Below are 23,870 nucleotides of genomic sequence, written 5' to 3'. Positions count from 1 at the left end.
TCCAACAGAATGGGTCATATGGACACTGAAACACATTTAGACATTATTTTACTGTAGTAGAGAAGTTAACCTTTCTAACCTTTTTATGTCTCAACTCCAATGAATGCTCAGTTTCTGTTGCGCACGGCATTGTGGTACCACATGCTGCTAGCAGCATTTTAGCCACAGACTGTTACACTAGCTGTCTAGTCTGTGTTTTATAAAAGTGCAATGAGCATAAAAAACAATTGTATAAGGAATTGGCAACAGAAGGGTGTATTCATAACAATTCAACTGTTCTGCCTTGTTAGATGGTAACTGATTGGCTCAAACGCTTTAAGAAGGAAAGAAATTCCACAAATTAACTTTTAAGGCACACCTGTTAATTGAAATGCATTCCAGGTGTCTACCTCATGAAGCTGGTTGAGAGAATGCCAAGAGTGTGCGAAGCAGTCATCAAGGCAAAGGGTGGCTATTTGAAGAATCTCAAATATAGAAAATATATTTTGATTTGTTTAACACTTTCTTGGTTACTACATGATTCCATATGTGTTATTTCATAGTTTTGACGTCTTCACTATTATTCTACAATGTAGAAAATAGTAAAAATAAAGAAAGACCCTTGCATGAGTAGGTGTTCGAAACTTTTGACCGGTAGTGTACACTGATTTGTTTAAAGCAAAACTACTGAAACTGATGGTGATCCTTAACAATCTGAAAAAAATGTTGAATGTAATCTAGCCCCGATCAGCAGGTAGACCAGAAGAGTCGCGTCTCAGGTGGTTTCTTAGGCTACTTTATTCTGGTTGAACAACATTTTCAACAGCGGATTTGATAATAACCTAGCAAATTACAAAGCCTAATATTGCGTGCGAAGCAGCACACAGTGATCAGTTTGATTAAGCTACTGATATTGCCAGGTTTGTTCGGCAAGAAAAATTACTTGTTGATCAATGACTGTCAACAACACAGTTACATGCTTAGTTCGACACTGAAGGAAAGAACTCCTGAGTGGTGCAGAGGTATAAGGCACTGCATCTCAGTGCTTGAGGCATCACTACAGACACTCTGGTTTGAATCCAGGCTGTACCACAACCGGCAGTGATTGGGAGTCCCATAGGGCGGCGCACAATTGGCCCAGTGTCTTCCGGGTTTGGCTGGTGTAGGCCATCATTGTAAATAAGAATTTGTTCTTAACTGACTTGCCTAGTTAAATAAAGGTTAAATGTAAGAAAATACGCATTAGTTGTCACAAAATATTAGGTGTTTTCGGAAGGTAGAAAGTAATTTTAGTGAACCGGGGATTCGTAATGTTTGAATCGATTTTCTGAACCAAGCATTCTACATTTTGGATCGGTTTGGGTCCCGCACACCAATGCACTCGCATCTTAAACATTTGAACCTGGGACAGAAGCGTATTGGTGGAGTTACATCCCTGGAAATGTTGGTTAATAACTCAGCACTACCCTGAGGTTTTACAAGGTGGTTGTGGGGGAGTAACACAGAGCACTTGTTGTATCACAATCCATTTGAATCCATCTCTGTCACACTAGAAGTGCATTAGCTGCCGTTTGGTGAAATGTCCTTGGCGTTAAAACTTAATTAGTGTTGGAACATCCATGTCTTAACATAGTGTACATACAGTGCATGGAAATCCCTGTTAAACCCTGGGCATTAGGTTATCAACTAGCTGCTTGACTTAGTTGTTCATAGACAACTCCTCCAGTGCAAGGGACAGAAGGCCATTCAGTGTGCAGGGCCAGGGAGCCATGTATCCGGCCAAGCAGGTGCAAGATCTCCCAGTCCCCTCCCTCAGGAGCAGTGAAAGTGATAGCAGCTGCTGAAGAGATGTACTGACACTTAAACCGGGATGCACTGAAACATTCGACTGTAACTGTTCCAAAAGAGCTGGTGGCCAAACAGTGTTTCACCCTTCTCAATCTACTAGAAGGATTAGGCTATTATTGTTCTGCAGAAAGCTGATATCCGTGCCAAAGACTCCTAAAGCCCTGATTAGAATGTCTGACTTCAAAGTGGCTTGATTTGGGGTGGTCAACTGTCCTGACTTGTAAGTGACAAGTGTCTCACCTTGCTGTTCCCTTCTCCCTACAGGTCGCTGTCTACAGGACCCAACCCATGATGTATAGCGCCTGCTCTACAGCCCCACCCACTTCCTGTCTGTAGAGGAAGCGGCTCCACCACTATGTCCTCCCACCCCCAGTCTGTGCCTCAGGGCCGGAGGGCTGTGGACACCCGCCACCTGCCAAACCCTGCCAGTCTACCACTGCAGCTGGCACGGGCACACACGGTAAGAGCCCTGGGAAACTCTGAGCTGGTTTTCGCTGAAGCCAGGAACACTGGTACTTAGCACCTTCACATGAAAAGCTGAGCGTATAATTGTAGATGTTACCCTGGCTCCCAATCGTTAGCAGTGATTTTGTCAACAAAGACTTATGCTGCACCGATGGAGGGAGCACGACCCTAGGGGCCCAAGGTTGTGTTTTTCTAACATTAGCGTTCTGAGGCTACACTGTTGTGCGCACACAGGGTGTGACGCCCTAGAACCTGCTCCTTTATTAGATGTTTGAGTTGAAAGTTCATGTTGTCATGGTTGGTGACTCTAGGGCAAATCGGGCTCATGTTATAGGACCTTTCTTACTGAAGAATGTGTGTTTTCATATGATTGTTTTGTTTGCTTTTCATGTGTTGTGTGTATATAGATATGTATAGTGTAATTCTTGTTCATTGATGTGTTCATGCAGGGCTCATATAAAGGTGAAATAAATAAATGGTGGAATCATGTTAAGGATTTCTCAATGATGGCCTCACGTCTTCCCTCATTTCATAATGGTTATGATAGTTAGTTTACAGGATCAGAGGTAGACTTCCCGCAAGAGGCCCCTAGCTAGTACGCACACTCATCTTGTGTCGTGATGTCCCATGTTGGCTTGAGCCTCTCTCTATTATAAGGAGGGAATCCAAGGGTTACCCCCCAGGATCCCCACAGCTGCGCCTGCTTGTTAATCCCCCCCCACTCCAACTCGTCATCACGTTGAGGAGGAGATAAGGGCAGACAGACGGTCCAAACCCCACAGTCAATCCCTCAGCCTCCGCTCAGTGAGAGAGGTGCACGTGTAGAGAAGGCCACTCTCTCATATGTGTGAGGGAAATGGAGAGCGAGGATTATACAGTAATGACCAGGGAGGTAGAGGGAGAAAACGAGGGAATAATTGAAAAAACATGGGTGAGAGTTGAAACACGCCATCATAGACTTGTCTTGCTGTCTCAGATCTGATTTCTTATTTTTCTTTTGTGTACAGTTATGTTCCAGTTGTCCTCTCCTCATGTGTTGCTGTGTTGTATGTTTCAGGATGTGGGACTGGTGGACTATCACCCTCACTCTCGGGACTACAGCTCCCACCTGGCTCAGCCCCACCGCCGCAGACCCTCTCTGCTGTCCGAGTTCCAGCCAGGGAATGAGAGGTACGTAGCTAGCTACTACTTTGTACTACTATTTGACATGATTACACACACCCTGCTCTTCCTCAGGGCCAAGGACCCCCCCCCCCCCCCCCCCCCCCTCAAGTATTTTAACACATGGGTTTCTTTGATCTCTGACATTCCTAGAAGCCCCTGTCACCTTTGGTCATCACCTTTAAATCATTTTTTTAAGAACACAATTTGTTCTATTGTGATGGGTGTTCAGATGTTGGCATGCATATTTTATCTTCATGGAATCCTTTGACAGACCGAGCAGCAGAGAAAATCAAGTCATCTTGAGGCAAAACACTTTCCTTCAGCATTTTTCTGTCACAGTTCTCAGTGTTAACCCTCCGAGCCAATATGTTTTGTTCTCCCTCTTTACTAAGTTTATGCAAACCTAATGTAATTGGCACACCCAAGTCTTTCCATTGTAATGTGTGGTGCTGAGCTGCTCTGGACCGGAGCGTAATGTAGCCTGGTTATTGGTAGCCTTCTACAGTTGAGCCATGTCAGACACAGCATTACAATGTATGTCGCGTATCTCAGAAGACTCCGGTCTTATATCTACCCAAGTGGTTTATTCATTATATAGTCATGCTTTTTCTGAGGAGTTGTCTTGATGAGTGGTTATGAATGATTTATATGCGTAATTGTTTGCATATCACACAGATGAAAGGCCTCGAGTGCAAAGTGTTTTTGTTTTTTCTTCAGTTGATTGACTTAGCCAATATTCCTGCATATGTTAGCTAGGAACAAAGTACAAGATGCAACTGAAGTGAAGTGTTTTTCTCATGAGGTCAACTGGATACTAGTCAAATGGCTGTCAAAGCAGCGTTGTGCAGCAGTGGCTCCCCGGGAGGTCTTCCTATTCATTTGTATTAGTTCACTGTCCTCTCCTCTCTGGAAATCCACCTGAACATCTTTCTTTGTGGTTGTAATGGAGGCCCTGTCTCAAGAGGATGTCAAGTGAGTTAAGCAACATTACCCTCAGGAATTCTACGGGGACACATTGGCCGACACCAGATGGTAGTTGTGTCAGTGTGTGTGCCCGCGTGCGTGTAATGTGTAGCAGTGTGCGGCCAACCATTTGTGTGTGGCTAGCTGTGCCTTGTCTTTCAGTATCAGTCAGACAGGCTTACTGGCTCTCTGGGACTTTGTTATTGAAGAACCTGCCCGGGCAGCATTTCCCAGGGAGCATTGTGTCCTTCCTTGACCACTACTTCTCTGCCCTGTCTTCTTTCTGGGTACAGTAGAGGACTCCACTAGTTCTGTCAGCACAAATGAACACCACACTGTTCTCGTCATTCTCCCAAGAGGACATTGATTTGGCATGGGTCTCCAGATCCTCAAACGTTCTACAGCTGTACCATCGAGAGCATCCTGACAGGTTTTGCGGAGAGGCATCAGCTTGTGAGTCCCTAGTCAAGCATTAGGCCTAAACGCTCAGCATTGCTTCAAGTGGGCTGAGATTCCACCCTGAGAATTTGCTGTCTCTCACACACCTATTCTGAATAGTGTGAATCTGTCCTTGGCAAAGCATCAGTCTCTTGCCCTCTGGGGTGCCAGGTACTCACTTCAGAAGCATAGTTCTAGGCACTGCTATATTTGGCGTCTGAGCATCCTCCTCATTGAGACAAGTCCTTCATATTAGAAGGATGAATAAGGAATGAAATTCAAAGTGAAAAGTTAGAGACATAAGCTAGGTTTCCATCGAGTTTGCGACAGATTTGACAATTTGATTCCCTAAGCAAAACAGTATCCTCTCTGTGTGCTTTTCATACACTTTCAGTCTTTCACACATACTATGTCTCTTCTTCCTATTGGCCTCTTAAATCCCAGCAGGGATAATGGCTTTTACTGTAGAGCAGCAGAAACCACTTTAAAATAAAATGTTTAGGTGCCTAATCTAGGCCCATGGGCTATGTGTACCAGGAGTCTCAGAGGTTGTACGAGGTCACCTGAAATGAACGGAGCAGGGCTGTCAGTGAACTTTCTTTTCTTCTCAGCATTAGCCTTTTAGTTAAGTGCTTTTGAAAGCAAAATGAGACCTTGGTGTGTCTAAAGAATAGATGAGCAAGCAGGGGTGATGTGCTAGGATCATGCGGAAAGTTAATGATGATAACCTTAGTCTTGAACTATCCTTATTTGAACAAATTCTCTGAAGGAGGCTTTAGTGGAATATTTTCCCTTTCCTTACTGTGTTGTTTTGCCCAAGGCACAGCACTGTCTAGGCTATTGCGTCACGTAGAAGTTATCCTCTCCATTTAAAAAAAATCAACTATCAAACACAGTTGTCTCTGTTTAGTTTGCGGAGTCGACTGGTAATCCCGTTTTTATCTGTTTGATGTTCTCTCCTTTTTGTCTCTCTCTTCCTGTACTCATTTCAGTTCCCCATCCCTGCCATGGAGCTTCTACCCCTGGCCCCCTCTCTCTCCCAGCCTCCCCTGCTCTCTGCACAGCTGCAGCTTTTCCTCGGGGGGGGTGGGGGTGGTGGTGGAGAGATTGGCAAAGGCACAAACGCGTAGTGCTTCCACGGTAACGCAGCGCTATCGGCACGCATCATCTGTGCTCTGCTCATAAGGGGACCTGAGCCAGTGAGAGACTAATGGAGACGTTGTTGTATTGTATCACAGCGCTGCGCACCGCCTCCTCCCTGATGTCCCTCACCCCTCTACCCCTTTTTACTCCTGTCAAATCCTCCCCAGGGATCAGATTATGTCGCACGCTCATGCATAAGCTTGGAGAGAGGGAGAGAGAGAGGGAAAAGGGAGGAATATAAAATAGCTACAGAGCTTGATGATGTGATTATGTAAGTGCCAAGCCTCTATGGCAATCAGAGGGGTGTGTGTCTAAAATGGGAGTGAGGGGGAGGGCTTTTACACACCATCTGGATTTTCATTTTTTGCCACCTATTTTTTTGCATCACTGTTTAAAGGGATGGTTCACCCAAATTACATGTTGGTTTCCCTGTAAGCAGTCTATGGACAAGGTATGGTAATTCTGGGGCATTTCCAAATCTCATTCAGTCATGCTATTAGCATTTATCGCGCGTCATGACCAAATCATCTGAAAGTAACAAAAAATTGACTGTAAAGCTCAACAAAGTCACTTATAGATGATTTGAACATGATTTGAAAAAAATTAATAAATAGCAGTCCCATGACTTGAATGGGGAAGCAGTGCTAGGGAAACCAAACCAACGCATGGATTCCTGTCATACCTTGTCCATAGACTGCTTACAGTATAAGGCAACCAATGTGTCATTTTGTAATTTGGGTGAACTATCCCTTTAAGCAAGTATACACCAGAACTTCTGTCATTTCTCAGTCCAGGCCACCCCATGACACCTTTCACATGCAGATTCAGGATTGTGTTATATGTAACTGCTACTTTCCTGCAGTCTAGTCATTGGGGAGAATATAGCAGATCCTGGCTAAATTATTATAGTACCACTGGCACCCTGCAAGACAAACGCTTTCTGCTCACTGGCACTAAAATGAACCACACAGTAGTCCTTTGTGGCTCTGCACTGGCAATTGTGGTTGTGTTTCCCAGTTGGCCTTTCCCACCCCTAGAAGCCACTTCCATTTTGACATTGGCAGTCTTGTCACCAACATTCTAGCATCTACCAGCATCTGGCCTAATCTGGAACAGAGCACCATTACCAAGTCATTAACCTTAACTGATGTATGTAGTGAACTAACCTCGTCCCCAGGCTATTGCGTATATAAGCATGGTACATCAACGATTCAAAGTTGGCCTTAGTGGGAGTGACCATAGAATTCTATGGGAGTGTTTGTCATTTAATTTTAGCGACTCACACAACTGCAAGTCGGGGCTCTGTGCTTGTGGTGTGTTAGTTTACAGGGGGGGTAAGGGGGAAGGTGTTGTGGGAGATGAATGGTTGGTAGATTAAGGTGAATAAGCCAATGCCTATGCGCCAGGAGTTTCTCCCGGTCTTTGTCTATTGGCTAACGAAGGCCAAGTTTGACTCGATGGTCCACCAGACTCTTCACACATTCGGGCGGAAGTGTCTGGGAACGAGATTAGTAGTGAACTGAATTTTCAAAGCCTTTCATTTCACTGAACATTGAAGGACACAGCCTGCTTTTCCAGACCCTTATTTATAACGTTTTTTGCTTGTTTGAATTCCCTGAGTTTGAATGTACTGTGAGTCTGAAACCACACGTACAGCAGATCATGATCTATTGTATTGCAGCTCTGCTCCCCTCTTCTCCCTTCCACCCATGATTTTAGCCATCTAATTGTTAGCATTCCAGGCCTCCCAGCTCTGTTCTGGTTCGGCGCTACAGTACAGGGATGTTGCAGGGAAAGGGCCGCAGGCGAGGTCAGTCATGGTTTTGGATGTCTGTGTGTGTGGCCCTAGTGAGTAGTGACCACTTGACAATTCAAAAAGATAGAAGAGCAACTAGGCTTTATGCTGTGTTTTAGTGTAGTGTATTAGTAGTGGCAGTCAGAAGGTGGGTTATAGAACTGTCATTTTTGGTGTCTGTTTGATATGCCTCAGTATTCCAGTCCAATAACTAACTATGCTGCTCCTTCTGTTTAAGTCATGGGTTTTTACATTTGCATTTTTACATTTTAGTAATTTAGCAGACGCTCTTATCCAGAGCGCCTTAGTGAGTGCATACAGTACATTTTCATATTTGTTCGTACTGGTCCCCTGTGGGAATCAAACCCACACCCCTGGCGTTGCAAGTGCCATGCTCTACCAACTGAGGTCATTATGACCACAAACTTTTAGCTAATCGCCCTGGGGTTGTGTGCAGACATGGAATGCATCAGTTGTGTAAACCTAGGCATATGTACAGAAGGGACCGGAAATATGCAAGGCCTGTATGCTGCCATAAGTGGGCCACGCAGTGAGTGGGATCGGCCTAGTTGTTCTTCTGTCGTTTCCTTTGTTTAGACCACTCACCGTGTTGGCCTTACAAATGGATACGTTAATCATTATGGTCATGTTGTCAAATCCCACGTCTCCCCGAGGACCATTATCTGCTTTGAGTGTTTCATGGATTGCCACTTTTTCATGTAGCAGAGTGGTGTTCTCAAGTGATAAAGCACTTCTACCATTGTACGGAGGGGGTGGAGAAGCTCTTCGGAATGGATATTGGCAATCACTCTGATGTCTAGAATCTCTCTTCCTAAAAAAAGAAATTCAGCACAATGACCATGAATAACTCCATATTACTGTAATACGTCATATAACACACAATGACCATGAATAACTCCATATTACTGTAATACGTCATATAATACACAATGACCATGAATAACTCCATATTACTGTAATACGTCATATAATACACTGACCATGAATAACTCCATATTACTGTAATACGTCATATAATACACAATGACCATGAATAACTCCATATTACTGTAATATGTCATATAACACACAATGACCATGAATAACTCCATATTACTGTAATACGTCATATAACACACAATGATCATGAATAACTCCATATTACTGTAATACGTCATATAACACACAATGACCATGAATATCTTAATATAAATAAAGCAAGCGTTCAATAATCCACAATCGTTCAATAATTACAATATTAGTTTGTGTTTCTTACATCTGCAAACAGCTAGTTTGTATTTTCTTAGCAAGTTAAACTAAATCGTGTTAGCCACTAATGGATAGTTAGCTGGCTAGCTAACTAGCTAATAAAAGTACTGAGTCAGAGCAAACGTAGCTAACTAATACAGTCTGATACCAGTGCTGGTGCAGGCCTAAATAAGCATGTTTGTGCAACAGTATCTTCTAAATCAAAGAGGAATAGGCAAAGCATGAATATGTTGGCTACATGAATAAAGATTTAATGTAGCCAAAGAATATAGGGTCCGCTAGGGAACACTAAACATCACTTTGGTTTCTACCCTCACAATAACTCGTCCACGGCATTTTCATTCATTGTCATGTCAAACCACACTATTCAAAGTGCCCGCTATTATTTATAGTCTAACTAGAATTATAATAAACATTCTATTTCCATGATTCCAAAAGATCACCAAAGTGTTTTGATCTAAATCGCAATTGCAACATTTGGTTAAAAATAAGGCCTTGTATTTTTGCCCGTATCGTGGCAGTGTGGAAATGATCTCAAATGAGTGCAGGAAATGCAGAAATTGATGGAAATGCAGGAAATTATTTTATGTTGAAGTTGAATTGAACACTATAAAACAATCAGAATGGTGAAAGACCCATTGAAATAATTTAGAATATATGTGTTGCCACCCTAGGGTCACGCACTACTCATAATGCAAATGTAGAACTTTTATTAATCAAAAGCATAAAATATTGTCACATTTGAAAAATACCATGATATGATATTTTGTCCTTATCGCCCAGCCCTAAATAGAGGGCTTTTATTTCATGCCCCGCAACATTGAACTTGATGTGTGTGAATTGATTTAACAAATGTACAGTTCTGAATATGCAGTGGTCATTTTATTACATCGGCTCAGAACTATTATGGTGCCAGTTTGCTGGCTTGACTTCCTCGTAGTCTGATATACCATACTTACAGATGTTAGTTGTTTACCTGTCTTTCTCTCTTTGTCCCTACAGAGGTCAGGAGCAACACATCCGCTATGAGCACATATACCTGCCCGATCCCAACAGCCTATCGGAGATGGAATATGCTGAGATGAAGCGTCCTCGGCTGGACATGGGGCCGGAGTCTCTCATGAGGCACTCAGCCCACCGCCCACAACTTCCTCTGGGAGGGGCAGAGGACATGTCAAAGGTCAGTGTTGATTACTTAGGAAATGTACTCCTACTTTGATTGGTTTGGTTTAAAGTGCTGATTTGGATAGGACAGCTTTCTCTTAACTGTGCTGACATTTCGCCTGGCTGGCTGAGGTTAAGTGGTTATTTAGCATGGTGTGGGGAGTCATTTGACACTGTATGTGGTTATTTATAGCTACTAAATGCCCAGAGTAAACAAGCAGGGATGTGGGAAGTAGCTGTACTGTTGTGTTTTCTCTCCCAGGAATGGTTGGGTACTGGCTTGAATATATTTTTCTATGTGCCTGCTGGGTCACAGAAACCCTCCAAAAGCATAGGTTTAACAGTGTAAATGCATAACACAGCAGCTAATGGTAATGAATATTTTCTCTTCAGCAAGAGATCAGTTCCTTGATGGAGGTGAGCCAGTCATAAGTAATGCAGATTGCCTTTCACTTTTCGAGGTCCTGGCCTACTCCACAACAACTGTGCTCTGTTTAGCTGCGCTGGTGATGGCTGTGTCTTAAATGAATAACGCAGGCATTTATTTGCTTCAGTCACGGAACACAACCGGCGCTTTTTAGAGACCGCCTTCTGTTTGATCCAGGCGTCTATTTCCTTAATGCAGGGCGCTTTTGCTCGATAAAATGTTGAAAAGACTACCACACTGTTTGTGACCAGTATAAACATTAGAATAACAAATCCATCGCAAATGAGACTTGCAAAGGCTGCCTATCATACATCCTCGATTTTGCATAAAAAGTCTCAATGGAAATGATGTTGTTCTCCTTTTTCTTCTTTTGCGCAATCTTTCTGGTACTCAATGTTCGCTCATAAAAATTCAGTTAGATCCCGCATTTTGTTTGAAACCGGCAATTATTTGCTGAAATGTGTGCCGATTCCTGGCTATTAAAAGGGACAGGCTGCTATTTGAGACTGTGTTTAATTCAAGTTTTACGGTAAGTGGCAGCAGACACAGATGTGTGGAATGTTAGCTAGCTCTGAGGATGTGTCCCATGAATAGAGCTGGTGCAGTCAGTGTGTGTTGCTTTCTACAGGTTCTGTTTTCTATGTCAGAGGCTCAGGGGAAGGTTGTGCTGCTCACTGCTCTGTTCTCCCTTCACCTGTTATCAACACAGTGGATGACACTCTGCTAGTACTGTTTCTCTGCTCATCAACAAGTCATGGCACCTGGAAGGTGATTCTGAAAAAGCACTGAAGAAATTATTGTTCCCACTCATACTCTACCATCTGGCGTCGGTGGGAGTTGTTAGTAATCAAGATTATTCCCGGAGCGCTATGTTGTTACACCCACACTTACTGTTGCTGTTTAGCTAGCTATGTCCTGTTGGTGTCTTCTGCATGTCAAATGTTAGCAGAATAGTAATTTTGGCCATTTTGCTAATCTATTCTGGAGGATGTATAATTTCTAGTCAATTTAGTCCATTTCTGAATAAGTGGCAAGAGAAGGAGCTTTGCCTCATTGGGAAAACTAGCCTGCTCTACCTAGGGCTGTGGTGGTGATTGTCAAGCAAATGACTGCCGGTCTCACGGCAACTGACCGTTAATGAACATAAACACGTTTAGCATCTCCTGGCTTCCACGCGTAGCCTACAGTCCACTGATGCAGACCTTTGGAACATCTACATTTTAAAGTCTAATATATCCATATAATATAGCCTACACCTTCACAATAAATCTATTATTTACTTTAGACAGGTCTAAAGGAACATGATATGAATTAAAATGTAGTCTATTTCAGAAGAATAGAATAGCATACTCTGAGTTGTCCTTATGTTAGGCCCTGATTTGGCTATGCCATATGGCTGGGGGCTACACCAGCTCATTTAGCAGACAAGATTTGCTTAGAATTTCGTGGCACTATTTATTTTATAGTATGAAGAATACAATTGAACATAGCTGAATAAAATAGAAAGGACATTTTCTCCAAACTATTGCCAGGGAAGTGCGCACATGCGGCTATTCTGTGTTGAGCGCTTAACAAAGAAACAGGTCCTCCTATATGCTATTTATATATGCAATTTATAAGTTATTTTTGCAACTTTAGTTGAGATACAAATGTTGGGCTGTATGTTTTGATGTTTGATACATTCTAAGGCTGCATGATGCGACACTAATAATGATTTAAAAAAAGTTGCATTAAAGGCTCTGAGTTGTTTCTTGTGCAGGCTGCACACACTTCATCAGTCTCTCATTCACAATTTGATAAGCACTTGATAATATTTTCACCAGGCCTCGAATTTCCCGATGACAACCCCCTTGTGTGGCTGTAATGCCCCCTAAAAAATCTATGCATTTTGCGACCAAAGTGGCTGTTGTGCCCTTCGGATGAATATACTAGTTATAATTCCCTTCCCCTGGCTGCCATACTCCGAAGCACCTCTCGCTCACATGGCTCTCTCAGATATCTCAATTCGTATTAGCTAATGCCCATCACATGATCAGGTCCTTCTCACAGCTAAGAAGTAGGCTAGAAGTGAAGACGGACACATCGGGGACTTATCAAATCCAGAGTCCATGTTGAAGATGTTAGAAGAACTGTCTATATTTAGCCTACTTTTCATCAGCCAACAAGATGAGTAGGCCTAACAAACAGCACTAGCCTATGTTAATCTACTATCCCCCATAGTACAAAAGTTGACCCATTCTTTTGGTCAACTTGTCCTTCTGTGCATTAAATAAATATTCCAAACATACGCTGGGACAGTTGTTGGATGCGATAGATCCCAAATGAATACAACCACAAACAGTTAAAAGCAATGAGGCTGATGCAACAGATCAGAACGTTTTAGCTTAAAATGTTGATTAACTATTAGGCTATTTCTTCACATTAGAAGCGCAGCAATGCACACATTAGCGGAAAATGCTGTTCTCAAATGTGTTCGCAAATGCAGTTATGCATGTAATACTTTATTATAAAAGTGCATTTTTATGGTAAATTATCTTCCCCTAACTTGAAACTCAAGCGCCGCCTATGTACACTACCGGTCAAACGTTTTAGAACACCGACTCTTTCAAGTTTTTTTTTTATTTTTATTTTTTACTATTTTCTATATTGCAGAATAAAATATCAAAACTGTAAAATAACACATCCTGGAATCAAAAAGTGTTTAACAAATCCAAATATATTCTGTATTTGAGATTCTTCAAATAGCCACCCTTTGCCATGATGGAAGCTTTGCACACTCTTGGCCTTCTCTCAACCAGCTTCACCTGGAATGCTTTTCAACAGTCTTGAAGGAGTTCCCACATATGCTGAGCACTTGTTGGCTGCTTTTCCTTCATTCTGCGGTCGAGCTCATCCCAAACCATCTACATTTGTTTGAGGTCCGGGCATTCTGGAGGCCAGGTCATCTGATGCAGCACTTCATCACTCTCCTTCTTGGTAAAATATCCCTTACACAGCCTGAAGGTGTGTTGGGCTATTGCCCTGTTGAAAAACAAATCCTATTCCCACTAAGCCCAAACCAGATGGGATGGCGTATCGCTGCAGAATGCTGTGGTAGCCATGCTGGTTAAGTGTGCCTTGAATTCTAAATAAATCAGTGTCACCAGCAAATCACCATCACACCTCCTCCTCCATGCTTTACTGTGGGAAATACACATGCGGAGATCATCCGTTCACACACACCGCGTCTCACAAAGACATGGCGGTTGGAACCAAAGGACAAATTGCCACTGGTCTAATGTCCATTGCTCGTGTTCCTTGGCCCAAGCAAGTCTTCTTCTTATTGGTGTCCTTTAGTAGTGGTTTCTTTGCAGAAATTCGACCATGAAGGCCTGATTCGTCTCCTCTGAACAGTTGATGTTGAGATGTGTCTGTTACTTGAACTCTGAAGCATTTATTTGGGCTGCAATTTCTGAGGCTGGTAACTCTAATGAACTTATCCTCTGCAGCAGAGGTAACTCTGGGTCTGACATTCCTGTGGCGGTTCTCATGAGAATTAGTTTCATCATAGCGCTTGATGGTTTTTGCGACTGCACTTGAAGAAACTTTCAAAGTTTTTGACATTTTCCGCATTGACTGACCTTCATGTCTTAAAGTAATGGACTGTCGTTTCTCTTTGCTTATTTGAGCTGTTCTTTATGTATTTTTACATTTTTTGTTGTTGCTTTTCTTGCCATTATGGACCGGGTCATTTACCAAATAGGGCTATCTTCTGTATACCCCCCTTACCTTTTTACAACACAACTGATTGGCTCAAACGCATTAAGAAGGAAAGAAATTCCACAAATTAACTTTTTAACAAGGCACACCTGTTAATTGAAATGCATTCCAGGTGACTACCTCATGAAACTGGTTGAGAGAATGCCAAGTGTGTGCGAAGCTGTCACTAAGGCAAAGGATGGCACTATATGGCACTAAGTCACTGCATGATTCCATATGTGGTATTTCATAGTTTTGATGTCTTCACTGTTATTCTACAATAATTAGTCAAAATAAAGAAAAACCCTTGAATGAGTAGGTGTTCTAAAACTTTTGACTGGTGGTGTATGCCAATTAGGCTCTACACTGGTTGTAAAGCAGATTAATGTGCTTAATTCTTTTGGCCATGTTTTTTGGCCACTTTAGTTGTGATACGAACCTTATCAAAACGTATATGCCTATGGGCTAGGCTACATGAGGTGTGCGACTATGATTTGAAAAAGTCACCAAAAAAATGCATGTTTCGTTCCTTATTGCACACATTGGGCATCATTTACAAGTGATAATACATAATTCACAAGGAATAAGCTAATATTGTCACCCCATCAGACTATTCTTGATTTAGTCTTGTCTTTACATACACTTAATAATATATGTGTGAAATTTGTTTTGATTTAGAATGCACCATTATCATGCACCTGTCTCAGAACAGGGGCAGCGGGAAAACATACTTGTTATCTATGCACCTAAATAGCGAAAAGGAAGACGCTTTTTCCCGTGGTTCATTTTCATTCCAGCCAGGTTGGCTATACTCCTGTTGTAAAGACAAACAATGTGCGTATTATTAGGGAAGTTAATAAATATAGTAGGCCTAGCCTATAGAAAGCTAATGGGATCCTATTTTTAATAAAAGCCATCAAAACTCTGTTTTCTCACACAATAGCATAGTCTATTGAAATGTTGCTCAACATGAGCTCATGCGATTTCATGGAAGTGTTTGATTTTATTATCGAAAACATTTGTATTGATGTCAGAGTGATTAGAGGGACAATAGAGTGCTGAGTACCAGGCAGTTAGCAAGTTTGGTAGGCTACTAATGACCATCAGCAGCATCAGAGCTTGGAGAAGCATAATTACCGTGACTAAACGGTCACATGGAATTTGACTGCGATGATGACTTGTGACCACCGGTGTGGCAGTAATACGGTCACCGTAACAGCCCTAGCTCTACCCAGTGTTAGTCATCCCTGGCCTGACCTGCCTGTTGGGACAGCAGCAAGGACAAGGACATCGATCACACCCTCTACTGTGCTGCGTGAGATCCTGCTGAGTGGCAGCATCTTCCCCTGGGGCAGCCAGGGTATTATTAGACACCACAATGTGAGCTGGGACTGGGAGGAGGATAGGGAGGGGGATTTTGAGTGGGGAATATGAGCTAGCTGTGAAACAAACAATTAATAAATAATGGAGCTGCTGACCTAGATTTGATGGGCCTCTCTCAGGATGAAGCACCATAGCAGAGGAAGATGAAAACAGCAGCATCACAATGAAGAGCAGAGATACTGCTAGTCTAGTGAGATGTTCCTGACATGGTACAGAGCACTTCAAACTGCTACGGGAGGCAGCCAGCCAGCCAAGGAATGGTAAATAGATATGCCAATAAAGGGGACTGCAAAACACACACAGATTCTCTAAACTAGCCGGGAAATATTCAGGAACGCTAGTAATTCCTCAGTGCTGAGGGCTGTGAAGCCATTATATAAGTGTTGTCAGATACAACCACTGTATGGAAAGAATGAGCAAAACGAGAGGAGAGCGGGGGATGGGGAACAAAGAGGCAAAGGGCAAATACAGAGAGAGGCACAGATGAAGGGGAAACGGGAAAGGGAGGAGTAAGAGACAGAGGGACAGGAAAAGGGAGAGCAGACTAGACTATATAATAACAGCAGCCTGTCTAGCGGGGATATACAGTGCCTTCGGAAACTATTCACATCCCTGACCTTTTCCACATTTTGTTTAGTTACAAATTGGGATTAAAGTTGATTTAATAGATTTTGTTTGCCAATGATATACACACAATACTCTGTCATTTCAAAGTGGAAGACCAATTCTAACGTTTGTAAACAAAAAAAAAGTATGAAAAAAAAAGTAACTATCTTGATTAGATAAGCGTTCAATCCCCTTAGTCAATACATGTTAGAATCACCTTTGGCAGCGATTATAGCTGTGAGTCTTTCTGGGTAAGTCTCCAAGAGCTTTGCACACCTGGATTGTACAATATTTGCCCATTTTATTATTTTCAAAATTCGTCAGGCTCTGTCAAATTGGTTGTTGATCATTGCTAGACAACCATTTTCAAGTCTTGCCATAGATTTAGAAGGGGATTTAAGTCCAAACAGTGACTCGGCCACTCAGGAACATTCACTGTCTTTGTTAGCAACTCCAGTGTAGATTTGGCCTTATATTTTAAGTTATTGTCCTGCTCAAAGGTGTATCTGGTGGAAAGCAGACTGAACTAGGTTTTCCTTTCGGATTTTGCTTTATCTCCATTGTTACATTTTTTTTATCCTGAAAAACTCCCCAGTCCTTAACGATTACAAGCATACCCACACTGTATTCAGGACAAAGTGAATGGGTTTGCCACATTTTTTGCAGTATTACCTTAATGCCTTGTTGCAAACAGGATGCGTGTTTTGGAAAATGTGTATTCTGTACAGGCTCCCTTCTTTCACTTTGTCAATTAGGTTAGTCTTGTGGAGTACCTATAATGTTGTTGATCCATCCTCAGGTTTCTCCTATCACAGCCATTAAACTCTGTAACTGTTTTAATGTCACTATTGGCCTCGTGGTGAAATCCCTGAGTGATTTCCTTCCTCTCCGGCAACTGTTAGGAAGGACACCTGTATCTTTGTAGTGGCTGGGTGTATTGATACACCATCCAAAGTGTAATTAATAACTCCACCATGCTCAAAGGGATATTCAATGTCCCCCCCCCCCCCCCCCCCCCCGTCTACCAGTAGGTGCTATTCTTTGCGAGGTATTGGAAAACCTCCCTGGTCTTTGTGGTTGAATCTGTGTTTGAAATTCACTGCTCGAACTGAGAGACCTGACAGGATGGATGACAAGTTGTCCTTCACAACGCATATCAAAATCTGACTAAGAAGCTAAGATCCAAGATAGTTTTTTTTATATCGAAATGCCTTAGTATTAAAAATAGGAGAAAGATTGTTCAAGCAACGCTTCTCCCTGTATTGGATGTTGGTGATATTGTTTACATGCATGCGGCAACCTCGGTTTTAAAACCCTTGGATGCAGTCTACCTTTCCACAATACGTTTCATCACAGGGGACAATTTTAGGACCCATCATTGTCATCTGTATAAAAATGTGGGATGGACCTCTCTGTCTGTAAGAAGAGAGCTGCATTCTCTTTGATTTATTTACAAAGCAATCTTACAGAAACTCCCTCCATATGTAACATCATTAATTAAGATAAGAATCATAAGTTACCAAACCCGTTCACAGGAATGGATAACACTAGAGATCCCTTCAGTCATATGGAGGGAGTTTCTGTCAGATTGCTTTGTATTTTAGGAAAATCTGCGTTTTTAGCCCCTAATTTGTGGAACAATCTGTAGAGTTCACTGCAGTTAGATGTACTGGTGTCACTCAGGCAGTTTAAATGATTGATTGAGGACCTCTATGTAGTTGAATGCGATTGCTTTTAGTACATTTTTATTTTTGTTAATTGTGTGCTGAATTATATTGTTTTATACACGTGTATGTTTTAATATCTGTTTTTATTGTAACGTGTACAGGGCTCTCTTGTAAAAGAGATTTTTAATCTCATTGTGACTCCCTGTTTAAATAAATAAAAATGAATTGTATGTGTGGGGTACAGAGAGGAAGTAGTCATTAAGAAATCATGTTAAACACTATTATTGCACACAGAGTGAGTCCATGTAACTTATTGTGTGAGTGGTTAAGCAAATGTTTACTCCTGAACTTATTTAGGCTTGCCATAATAAAGGGATTGAATATTTATTGACTCAAGACATTATAGCTTTTCATTTTTTATTAATTTGTAATAATTTCGAACAACATTCCACTTTGATATTATGGGGTATTGTGTTAAGGCCAGTGACGCACAATTTTTAATCTGTTTTTAAATTCAGGCTGAGTCAATCACAGATTCCCACCACTGCTGTGTCTTGATATGTAAGGGAGTCCAGGCAGATGCACAGGCGTAGTTCAACGACAACGTGACAGACTTCCACCCAGCACAATGAGTCTTGTTTTCTCTCCTCAATGAGAGATGGATTAGATGGAGGGAAGGCCGTCTGCTGTCGAAGCCTCTGCTTGGTGATCAGCAACAGCCCTTGGAGAACAGAATAGGGATGAGGTATTTCAATTTGTCACGTGCACAAGTACAGTGAAATGCCTTTCTTGCCAGCTCCAAACCCAAGGTAGAACAAAAACACACAAGAATTTTGAAAAAGTAAGAATCTATATACAGGGTCAGTTCCAGTAGCATATTTACAATGTGCAGGGATACTGGAGTGATCGAGGTAGATATCTATAGGGGTAAGGTGACTAGGCATCAGGATATATGATAGACAGAGTAGCAGCAGCGTACATGATGATTGTGTGTGTGCGGTGTTGCCCTAAGGATTTCAGCGGTGGCAATGTTAGCGGGGGTGGGGGAGAGACACTTAGCAGCCAAACAAGGCACTGGTAGGATTGCGTGTGTCCGATGTGATGCACATGTATGACTAGCAGCCTGGGGCCTCGTCATTTCATCCCATCTCATCACAATGGCTTTAGAGGTCCTTCTCTTGGCTGCAGTTTTAAAATCAGTTTTCTGCGATTTGACACATTTTGTCATGGGCCTGAGAGAGAAATGGCAGTTTCAAAGCTAATGCCTTGTTTTTATGCTATCTGAGTGACTCTCACATGAAATCAATTGGGGCCCCATGCCATAACATGTTTTGAATTTTAGATTCTCCCTGACTGTCTAGTTTTATTTTGTTGGCTGTTAGTTCTCAAAGATGATCTTATTAAAAAATATGTAGGTTTGTTATCTTTGTGTGTGGGGGGTGGAGTTTGGAGGGGGAGGGCTACTGTCTGGGGGCTGGAAGGTCATTCTTCACACTAGAGGTCTTCACGGATCCACCTGTACCCGAAAACCCGAGCGGGTTGGAATCCAGAATTCTAAATAGTTTCACGGGTCTGTGCCAGATCGGATATGATTGTCACGGGTCTGTGTCAGATCGGATATGATTGTCACGGGTCTGTGTCAGATCGGATATGATTGTCACGGGTCTGGAACGCGACTGCTGCAGTAGAGAGAGAGACAGAGAGGGGTTGTAGAATTTATGCTGCTTCTTTTGCTTTTCACGAGAGTGGCGTGTGTAGCTTGTTGTTGTTGGCTAATCATAAGTCATCAACGTGGCAATAGGCTACAGTCACAGAGCCTCTATTTGTTTCAAAATTTAGGAGATATCTAATCCTGATTGGAATTAAAATAACGGAATGAAAAGTTAAAGGAGAAGGATAGACTACAACGAACAAGAGCCAACAGGTAGGATGCTACTTAATATTCTGAATGGAGTTGTGTAGGACAAGAAAGCGCATGCAGCCTCAATTAGGCTAGCTAGCTAGCTTAACTAGCTTCTCCCAATTTGATGCAGTCAAGACAGGTTCTACTACGTAATCATATTGGATGATAAATAACCTAGCTATGGGCGCTATTAGTCTACCCATAGTGCGAGTCGTTTTGGTTGGTCGCTGTCTCGTCTCTACCTCCCTGCTTGCTCCCCGTGTCACTCGCTCAGTCAAGGTAGCCTACACGCACAGCACGCATGGCCCCTGCTAAAGTGGCACCTCTCTCTACCTCCTCTCCCTTGCGCTTTATCAGCTCCGATTTAATTAAGTAGCTTAAAAATAGCCTTTTCTGCTGCTTCCCCCACTGATCGTACTGGGTCTGGATCCGACCAGGTCTATACGGAAAGAGTATAGTTGTCCTCAGGTCCGTTCGGAATGGGTGTCTGTCAATTTTTTTTATTTATGCATATCGGGTCCGCGTGTAAAAGCCCCAGGTCAATTTTGGAAAGGTTCCAACTTTTTGGACCCATGAAGGCCTCTACTTCACACCTCCAATCTGTAACTTCACCAAATTTCCATGCATGCCACACTCTGCCCACACCGCGCTAACATGTGGGCTGACCTGTCAGTCTGACAGAGATATTTATGCTGTTGTGGAAACCAAAATACCTTTCATGTCTATGCCAGACTGCCAGCTTGGATGTCATAGTCACATGCCTGTGTGTGTGCATGCGTGCTGCCCCCTTCCCTGGACACCTTTCCCCCACATTCTCCTGTTTGCTGGTCGGTTGTGTATTGTCAGTCATTACTGGCAGCTCTGAATCTGTACTGATTAGCTTTTGGCACAGGCTGTTTTTATGGTCAGGGAAGGTCAGGCTTCACACGGTCGTCTGAGTGATTTAGGCTAACCCCCACTTAGTGGCACTTGCTGTAAGTAAATTTAAGGGTCTCTTGTTTCTGTGGGTTCGAGCATTGCCATTGACACAAAATGAATCCTACTTCAGAATGTAACCTAGGCTAAGAGGAGTTGTGCACCTCGCTCTGTTTTTAACAAGACTAAATCATGTGATCTCATGAACACCTGCTAACATGAAAACAACAGGATGTTTTCTCTTCTCCTTTCAATTGTCGCACATACACTGACTGACTGTACAAAACATTAGGAACACCTTCCTAATATTGAGTTTCACCTCCCTTTGCCCTCAATTTGTCGGGGCATGGACTACAAGGTCTCAAGCTTCCCACAGTTGTCAAGTTGCCTGGATGTCCTTTGGATGGTGGGCCATTCATGAAACACACATGAAACTTTTGAGCCTGAAAAATGCAGCAGCATTGCAGTTCTTGACACACAAACAGTTCTTGCCCATTCACCCTTTGAATGGCACAAATACACAATCCATGTCTCAAGGCTTAAATGTCCTTCTTTAACCTGTCTCCTCCCCTTCATCTACACTGATTTTGAAGTGATCTCAATAAGGGATCATAGCTTTCACCTGGTCAGTCTGTCATGGAAAGAGCAGGTGTTCCTAATGTTTTGTACACTCAGTGTATGTTCGCTGACACACTGCACATACAGCACGCTCGCTGTATCAAGGCCTGTGCTCACTCAGCAGGCATGCATTCATTGCACATGTACTGTGTGTGTACAGTTGTGGCCAAAAGTTTTGAATGAGACACATTCATTTTCACAAAGTTTTCTGCTTCAGTGTCTTTAGATATTTTTGTCAGATGTTACTATGGAATACTGAAGTATAATTACAAGCATTTCATAAGTGTCAAAGGCTTTTATTGACAATTACATGAAGTTGATGCAAAGAGTTAATATTTGCAGTGTTGACCCTTCTTTTTCAAGACCTCTGCAATCCGCCCTGGCATGCTGTCCATTAACTTCTGGGCCACATCCTGACTGATGGCAGCCCATTATTGCATAATCAATGCTTGGAGTTTGTCAGAATTTGTGGGGTTTTGTTTGTCCGCCCGCCTCTTGAGGATTGACCACAAGTTCTCAATGGGATTAAGGTCTGGGGAGTTTCCTGGCCATGGACCATAAATATCGATGTTTTGTTCCCCGAGCCACTTAGTTATCAATTTTGCCTTATAGCAAGGTGCTCCATCATGCTGGAAAAGGCATTGTTCATCACCAAACTGTTCCTGGATGGTTGGGAGAAGTTGCTCTTGGAGGATGTGTTTGGTACCGTTATTTATTCATGGCTGTGTTCTTAGGCAAAATTGTGAGTGAGCCCACTCCCTTGGCTGAGAAGCAACCCCACACATGAATGGTCTCAAGATGCTTTACTGTTGGCATGACACAGGACTGATGGTAGCGCTCACCTTGTCTTTTCCGGACAAGCTTTTTTCCGGATGCCCCAAACAATCGGAAATGGGATTCATCAGAGAAAATGACTTTACCCCAGTCCTCAGCAGTCCAATCGTTGTACCTTTTGCAGAATATCAGTCTGTTCCTGATGTTTTTCCTGGAGAGAAGTGTCTTCTTTGCTGCCCTTCTTGACACCAGGCCATCCTCCAAAAATCTTCACCTCACTGTGCGTGCAGATGCACTCACACTTGCCTGCTGCCATTCCTGAGCAAGCTCTGTACTGGTGGTGCCCCGATCCCGCAGCTGAAACAACTTTAGGAGATGGTCCTGGCGCTTACTGGACTTTCTTGGGCGCCCTGAAGCCTTCTTCACAACAATTGAACCGCTCTCCTTGAAGTTCTTGATGATCCGATAAATGGTTGATTTAGATGCAATCTTACTGGCAGCAATATCCTTGCCTGTGAAGCCCTTTTTGTGCAAAGCAATGATGACGGCACGTGTTTCCTTGCAGTTAACCATGATTGACAGAGGAAGAACAATTATTCCAAGCACCACCCTCCTTTTGAAGCTTCCAGTCTGTTATTCGAACTCAATCAGCATGACAGAGTGATCTCCGGCCTAGTCCTCGTCAACACTCACACCTGTGTTAACGAGAGAATCACTGACACGATGTCAGCTGGTCCTTTTGTGGCAGGGCTGAAATGCAGTGGAAATGTTTTTGGGGGATTCAGTTCATTTGCATGGCAAAGAGGGACTTTGCAATTAATTGCAATTCATCTGATCACTTTTCATAACATTCTGGAGTATATGCAAATTGCCATCATACAAACTGAGGCAGCAGACTTTGTGAAAATTATTATTTGTGTCATTCTCAACTTTTGGCCACGACTGTACACGTACACACAGTCAAAAGTTAAAGTTGGTTTGAGTGGTATTAGCCAGGGTATATGATCTGCAGTGGGGACAGGCTTTAACATCGGGGTCACTTATTTTCACACTTTGTCTGCTAGCAGTGTGTGGAGACGTGTTGCTCTTCACAAGAACAGAGGACAGTCATGATGTAGGTCCTAGACATGGTGTGGGTCTAGACACTTGAAAGCCTAGGAGAACTAACCCTCTTTTTGACAGATAGCCCTCTGAAACCCCTCCTGACCAAACACCTCAATGTCTCACACAAACTCAGAAGTCCTTGAGTTAACTCTGGTATAGGAGGTTGCACAGCTGAAACTGGTAGCTTTTCAGACCGTTGTTCTGAAGGTCTTACCTTGTACCTACCATTTTATATGATATTTGATATTTGATTGAAGTAGGACTACAATTTCATCCTCCTACATTGCCTTTTCTATAGACATATCAAGGATTTTCCTTTAAAGTACAAATCACAGAATATTTTCCTAACCCACGCTAGGCATGGGTTAGGCGTTCTTTCATCTCGGCCAGTCTCTGCTTTTACATCATTTCTCAGAGTGATGGAAATGAGTCCGCCTCAGTACAAGTTAGTGACCACTTCCTTATTGTTTGAATTGCAGTTTGCCCCTTTCAGCTATAACTTATAAC

At 42.7% G+C, this 23,870-nt stretch overlaps 1 protein-coding gene across 1 annotated transcript in view; it reads left to right on the top strand.

Annotated features, from left to right (window-relative positions):
- The window catches only part of LOC120063187 (nuclear receptor corepressor 2-like), a 127,531-nt gene that overhangs the window by 29,742 nt on the left and 73,919 nt on the right, over positions 1-23,870 (top strand). The window contains exons 2-4 of the mRNA XM_039013397.1: positions 2,092-2,287; positions 3,350-3,462; positions 10,067-10,244. Coding sequence (XP_038869325.1) covers positions 2,183-2,287; positions 3,350-3,462; positions 10,067-10,244 — 396 coding nt within the window. The 5' untranslated portion in view covers positions 2,092-2,182. The remainder of the gene's footprint in view (positions 1-2,091; positions 2,288-3,349; positions 3,463-10,066; positions 10,245-23,870) is intronic.

The sequence above is a fragment of the Salvelinus namaycush genome, chromosome 18 (genome assembly GCF_016432855.1).
Source record: "Salvelinus namaycush isolate Seneca chromosome 18, SaNama_1.0, whole genome shotgun sequence".
Classification (NCBI taxonomy): domain Eukaryota; kingdom Metazoa; phylum Chordata; class Actinopteri; order Salmoniformes; family Salmonidae; genus Salvelinus; species Salvelinus namaycush.
Note: the sequence above shows the minus strand (reverse complement) of the source record. Positions and strands in the feature narration are given on the sequence as shown.